We start from the raw sequence: 6672 nt of genomic DNA, 5'->3' as shown, positions 1-6672 counted from the left end.
AGTCAGGGCCCCGCTCTGCTGGGCAGTGGGGAGCTGAGCCGCGAGCCCGGGCCCTTGTGCTTCGCCTGGGCAGGAGGGTCCCCTGACAACAGAGGGTTAAATAGGAGCCAGAGTCTCCTAATAGAACACCACAGTGTTTGGGGCACAAAAACTGTCACTTGTCTTATCAGGAACCAGAAAAATGACAACTTAAATGAAAGATGAAATCGACACACGTGAACACTGAGATATTAACAGCTCAGACGCTGAAATGATGTTACAGAGGTTTGTAAAGCAACGACTATAAAATCCCTTCCATGAGTAACTACGACCACTCTTTAAACAAACAGAAAGGAGAAAACGTAAGAAAATTAAGATACATAAACTCAAAACAAGCACAAATTAAAGAACTGAGGGATACAATCGATGGAATTTTAAAAAGAAATTTCAGGAGCGACTCAAGAGCCGGTAACATCTGGGGGTTTTCCCCACCTGGGGAAGGTTTTCCCACCACGTGAGAATAAAGTGAACATGAGGGCGTGAGGGACTGACGAGCTAGGGACCCGGTTTGACCCGGGGAAAATCAAAGTGGACAATGTGGGACAAATACCTGCACATCACCCTGCACACGCGCACACTCACACACTCACACACACACACACACACGCCAGGCTGGTGCATATGTAATACTTCCACAAGTTTTCTACTTAGACACAAACTTTTGCTTTTTTTTTTTGTGGCTTTAGCAATTGGAATTATCTTTTCTGCTGAGCTTTTTTCTTTTTATGTCAAAATGATATACACTGCATATTCTTTTTGGTGAGAAATTGTTAGAATGTTGTCAGTTTTAAGAAGATTGACAGCACTCCTCATTCTGTACAAACCCTATTTTCTCCCAGTCTCGTGTATTGAAGTGTCATTCCTAATGGCACTCACAGATCAGGGTCATATGAGACTTGGGCAGTGGGCAGAGCAGTGGGGAGACAGGACTGGCCCTGGGACACTCTGGTCACCATGTCACACGATGGTGTGTCTGGGCCTGGACACCAGGGGACACTTGGGGCCTGCTCCTGAGAGGTATCGGGTGATCAGAGCTGGGACCAGCCACCTGCCCTGCCTGGTGCCCTCTGCTCAGGGCACAGCTGTGACCTCCCCACCCCCTGGGACCACACAGCCCCGCCCCCACCCACCCCTGACACCCTCAGGCACAGGGGCCTGACCAGGGCCCAGGGTGGGAGCACAAAGCTGGGGCTCATTTGCATGGAGGGAGCCTCCCCTCTCAGGGTATGAAGAGGGGAAGGACAGACCTGGGGAAGCTGCTTCAGCTGCGGGCACAGAAGGCAGCACTCAGGACAGTCTCCACCATGGCCTGGGCCCCTCTCCTCCTCACCCTCCTGACTCACTGCACAGGTGACCTGACTCGGGCAGGGGAAGGGCCCTGGGAAGACCCTGGGGCCCTGCTGTGTCCTCGTGTTTCTACACTGAGAATCACCCTGTCTGTGTCTCTCCCCCTTCCAGGGTCCTGGGCCCAGTCTGCGCTGACTCAGCCGCCCTCGGTGTCTGGAGCCCTGGGGCAGACGGTCACCATCTCCTGCAGCAACATCAAGGGTAGTTATGTGTACTGGTACCAGCAGCTCCCAGGAACGGCCCCCAAACTCCTCATCTATGGTAATAGCGGTAGAGCTTCGGGGGTCCCTGCCCGGTTCTCTGGCTCCAAGTCTGGCAGCTCGGCCTCCCTGACCATCACAGGGCTCCAGGCTGAGGACGAGGCTGATTATTACTGCCAGTCCTATGACGGCAGCCCTGATGCTCCACAGTGCTGCAGACACAGGGGGAACTGAGACAAAAACCTGCCCCTGCTTTCTTGTGATCACTGTCATGACTGCCTGTGACAAACGCCAGGCAAAAGATTGATTATGGACAATCCCAGGGCATTCACATCTGAAGATCTTCCTCTGAGAGCACAGACCTGCTTTAAATGATCAGGGACCTTCCAAAGCCAGTGACCTTGCCCGCTTTCATATTGTGTTTTGAATCATCTTTATTAAGATATATTATAATGTGTATACCATAAATTTTTCCCATTTAGAATATACACTTCAAATTTTCTTTAGTATTTATTGCGTTGTGCCACCATTACCGTAACATGAATTTAGAATATTTTCGTCACGCTACAAATAAACAATTATTAGTCTAATAGCTAGTATTATAACTGTGGCTTATAAATCCGATTTTTGTTATCTACATAACTTAGCAGATTAGTGCATGAAAATGTTTATTAGGTTAATTTTCATATATGAAATATATCAAGACACAATTTAGTACTTCATTTATTTTTATTACCAAATATATTCCACTGTTATGTATGTACTATAGGTTGTTAAACGTTCATGAGTTGTTGGACAGTTTGCTTAAGACTTTCCATTTTATGAGTAACGCTGCTGTAATCATTGGTACACACGTTTCAAATTTCCCTGTGGACTATGTGTGTATTTTTGTTGGGTTTGGCAGGAGTGGACGTTCAAGGTGATATAATTACTGTTTTTGAGGAAATGTCTGATTGTTTTCCAAAGGAGTTGAACCAGTTTACATTTCCATGAATAATATATAAGAGTTCTAATTTCTCCACATTCTCATTAAGATTTGTCATTACCTGTCATTTTGTTTATAGCCACCCCAATGGGTCTGCAGTGGTCTATATCTGTAGACTTGATCGCATTTCCCTAGTGGCTGGTGGCTTTGGGGATCTATGCAAATGACATCCTGCTTCCACTCACATAGGAGCAATGAAGATCTCAGGCCCTTCATGAGTCACTGACTTCAGGCCACTTAGGACTGAGGCCGTGTTGAGTCCCACACTCAGCCTGCTCCCCTCCGTGAAGCAGAACCTGTTTGTTCAAGAGCAGAGCTCCTCCCACAGACAGTGGAATGGGCAGAGTGAGGTGAAACCTCCATCCCAGGCCCAGGAGATAAAGCATCTTGCAGACTCCACCTATGCTGGGCTCTGCAGCTTCAGGGCTCCAGGCCTGTTCTAGAGCCTGCTCCTGAGCATGCCACTCTGTCACTCACCACGGGGGACACACAGCAGATCCAGTGAGTGTCCCCTGAGGCCTCAGCAGGGGATGTTCCACCGGGAACTGGGAATTGTGTCGGGACGTAACTGCAGTAACTTCTCTCTGTGTTCACACGGTGCCAGCATCAGTGGCCAAACAGCCCATCAGCATCTAGACACCCTCATGACAAAGATGCAAAACAGTGGCTTATGAAAAAATAAAAATTCCTTTAGATGGAATAAAATGAGACTTAAGTAATTGTAGAGGTCAACTATATCGATGGGAAGGATGGAGTTTAATCCCAGGGCCACTTGCCAGACCTGAATGGAAGGATCTCTCTGGGTACCTTGAGCAGAGAGGCTTGAGGGAATCAGGGGATCCTGGACATAATTATTTACCAAAAGAGCCTCTGAATCTGGGATTCTGGGCCCATTTGCACAGTTAAGCAGATTTGCATCTGGGATACAGAGAGGAAGGGATGGTGTCTGCATTCTTGTGTCCAGGCATCAATGTTCCTGCAGAAACATTACAATGTCACACTGACCTTCCTAATAAACTATAAAAAATATGAGTAAGAAAATAAAAATAAGGAAAGTTATGTTTGGAATACAAACACATTGCATTCTCTCTAAAGCAAAATACTAACCAGAAATATAAGACACAGATAATCAAAAAAGTAATAATTTAGGGAAAAAAAGCTCACTTCAAAAACTTAAGAACTGTGTTAGACTATGAGCAGGTAAATGTTATTTCTAAATTTCATGATTTCATAAATCATGTCTACTCAGTATCCTCATTGAGGGACTTTTGAAATGTTTTCTGAGTTTCTGAATTTTAAACACATCACTGAGCCAATTCCAGGAACACTGTCCTTCCATCCCACTGCCCTGAGCAGCCTGTCCCTACCGCTCACATCAGCTCAATGTTCCACCATCTGTGGTGCCTACAATGATGGCACATGAGGACATTTAGGTTTTTATAGAAATTTAGAAAGTTATGGGGAGCTAATACCTAAAAAAGTTATATATACACGATTGCACCCCTAATAGTTCAGGGCTCCTTCTGGGAGTGAGAAACCCCAGCGCTCACTCACAGTGTGTTGGGGTCACTCCACCAGGGACTCAGCCCATGGCTGTGTGACAGAGACAGTGACTGGGGAGCTGCAGGGACCAGCTGGGCTCTCAGGTCTCTGGGCCACGGGGAGGTGTGTGCCTGTGACCAGCAGGGGGCGCTGCGGGACAGACCTGTGGTCCCTACACAACTGCTCAGGGAGGACCAGTCACTGCAAGAAGGAATGCCCTCAGGACTGTGTCCTGTGCTCACTGATGGGGACTCAGCAGCTGTGTCCTCTCTGGCCTGGCACAGTCCCCTGAGCAGGGCCCTTTGTGTGGTCTCAGCAGGTGCTTCCTCCCAGGGCTCCCCCAAGGGGCAAAGCAAAGCTGCCTCCTCCTCAGTGTGCAGGGAGAGCTGAGCTCCAGCCCAGGGCTCAGGGAGGGGCTGGGCAGTCCCTGGATGGAAACACATTTGCATGGGCAGCCCCTCCTCTGCAGAGGGTGGGCACAAAAGGAGGCCTGGGGCAGCCCAGCCCCACTGTGGGGACCAGGGTCTGTGTCCACCATGGCCTGGGCTCCTCTCCTCCTCGTGCTCCTCTCTCACTGCACAGGTAGGGACAGGCCTTATGTGGTATGAACAGCCCCTACCCTGTCTCTGGATCATCTGCCAAAGATCCCTGAGAAATTTTATCCTGGATACTGCCTTAGTAAGCACTTGTATCTGTGTTTTCAGGTTCCCTGTCCCAGCCTGTGGTGACCCAGCCGCCCTCCCTCTCTGCATCTCCTGGAGCCTCTGTCAGACTCACCTGCACCCTGAGAAGTGACATCAGTGTTGGTGGTAAAAATTTGTACTGGTACCAGCAGAAGCCAGGGAGCCCTCCCCGGTACCTGCTGTACTACTACTCAGACTCAGATAAGCACCAGGGCTCCGGGGTCCCCAGCCGCTTCTCTGGCTCCAAAGATGCCTCGGCCAATGCAGGGATTCTGCACATCTCTGGGCTGCAGCCTGAGGACGAGGCTGACTATTTCTGTGCCATATGGCACAACAGTGCTTCTCACAGTGACACAGGCAGATGGGGAAGTGGGACAAAAACTGCCTGTTACTCTTACTTCGTTTACGTTAAATTCTATCCATGCTACTATTATTTAAACAAATTAGAATTTTTATTCTAGGTTTTTTGCCAAATAGTTACGCAGACTCCAACCAATCAAAGAACAGCCAAGACAATTGTTAAAGCTGCACAATTTTACAGAACAGACATAACTCAAGATGAATTAGTTCTGCTCCTTTACACCTGTGTCTGAAATTCAGCCACATCCAGAGGGCAGCAGACAGTGAGGGACTGTGTCCAGTTAGGGAGAGAGCAGCCCTGACTTCTCCCCCCAGCGCTGCCCTCCCAGCTCTGAGGATCCGCTTTGGCCCCAGTGAGACCCCTCCCCTCCTTCCAGCACCCATAGCAGCGACAGCACCAGAGGTGGCCTTGTTCATTGCACTCTGGGAAATGCAATACTAGGGACAAGAGTCCAGTTGGTGGGGGATGAGGGACCAACTGAAAACAAACTATAACTGTGAGGGATGAAATTTAAAGATTTTGTCACCCACCGTGTTTACAAAGTCAGACAGAGGGGACAAGAGGAGATCATCCCTCACTTCTGACGCCCACTCCACATGGGAGTGTTAACCCCCCGCTGTGCTTGGATGACACAAAGACAAGCACCCCTCTGAATCCAAATTCCACACTCCCGCCTGTTATCAGAAGCTGATGAACTATCTTATATGCTGAACATTTAGATTAAATATATCAAGTAAAAGAGATAAATACACTTTGTTTACAAAGTAACATCAATTATGCATTAATGACTGTGGAAATGTTTTGCAGGTCAATGACCATTATTGACCTTGTGTTTAGTTAAGAGATAGACGACCTTGAAAGAGCAGGTTGCTGTTCACACCAAGTTCATCTCTCACTTTGTTGTTGAACAAGTAACGGGCATGGGGATCCTTTTGCACACAGATTGTGATTTTACAAAATCTGTATTTATCTGTAGCACTTGCATAACCAGTGGTTGATATGATTGAAGTTGAATTTTAAGTTATTGTTATTTCAATCTAAAATCTTTGAGGAAATGAAACTTTTATGTTTGTATTTTATTTTTTTCAAATAAATGGCACAAATGGTGCCACCCTTGGTGTTGGCATCTAATTAAACAAGACATATTTCAAGTAAACATTTATTTGGTCAATCATTTGTCAGAATGGACGGTCACTGTGAGACGTGACTGTCTTTCCTCCACTCCTGGACACATCCTTTCTTCAATGCAAGAAAGGTTTCGGGGCTGTCCTCTATTGACATGCTTTGTAAATAGACTATGTGCTGCTTAAACATAGAGTACATTTATCCCCAAACTGGAAGGGTCATCCCGTGTCATTAAAGACACACCAGTTATCACATGCACTCTCTGCTTCTATGGCGTGTCCACTTTCTCAGTCACAGGTATAGGATGTGTTGGGGTTTGATTAGATCCTGCCTCTCAAATATATCACAGACATGTTTGGCCCCAAAGCTGGAGAGTAAAATCCTCTGCAG

The 6672-nt window shown here is 47.4% G+C and overlaps 1 gene segment (V, D, J or C); it reads left to right on the top strand.

Annotated features, from left to right (window-relative positions):
* The first annotated feature begins 1343 nt into the window (after window positions 1-1343).
* LOC138401643 (immunoglobulin lambda variable 1-40-like) lies at window positions 1344-1820 on the top strand. The segment is given in 2 exon segments: window positions 1344-1389; window positions 1498-1820. Coding segments are annotated over 2 exon segments (369 nt in total).
* Window positions 1821-6672: the final 4852 nt, after the last annotated feature.

This window comes from Eulemur rufifrons, chromosome 21, assembly GCF_041146395.1.
Source record: "Eulemur rufifrons isolate Redbay chromosome 21, OSU_ERuf_1, whole genome shotgun sequence".
NCBI classification, from domain to species: Eukaryota; Metazoa; Chordata; class Mammalia; order Primates; family Lemuridae; genus Eulemur; species Eulemur rufifrons.
Note: the sequence above shows the minus strand (reverse complement) of the source record. Positions and strands in the feature narration are given on the sequence as shown.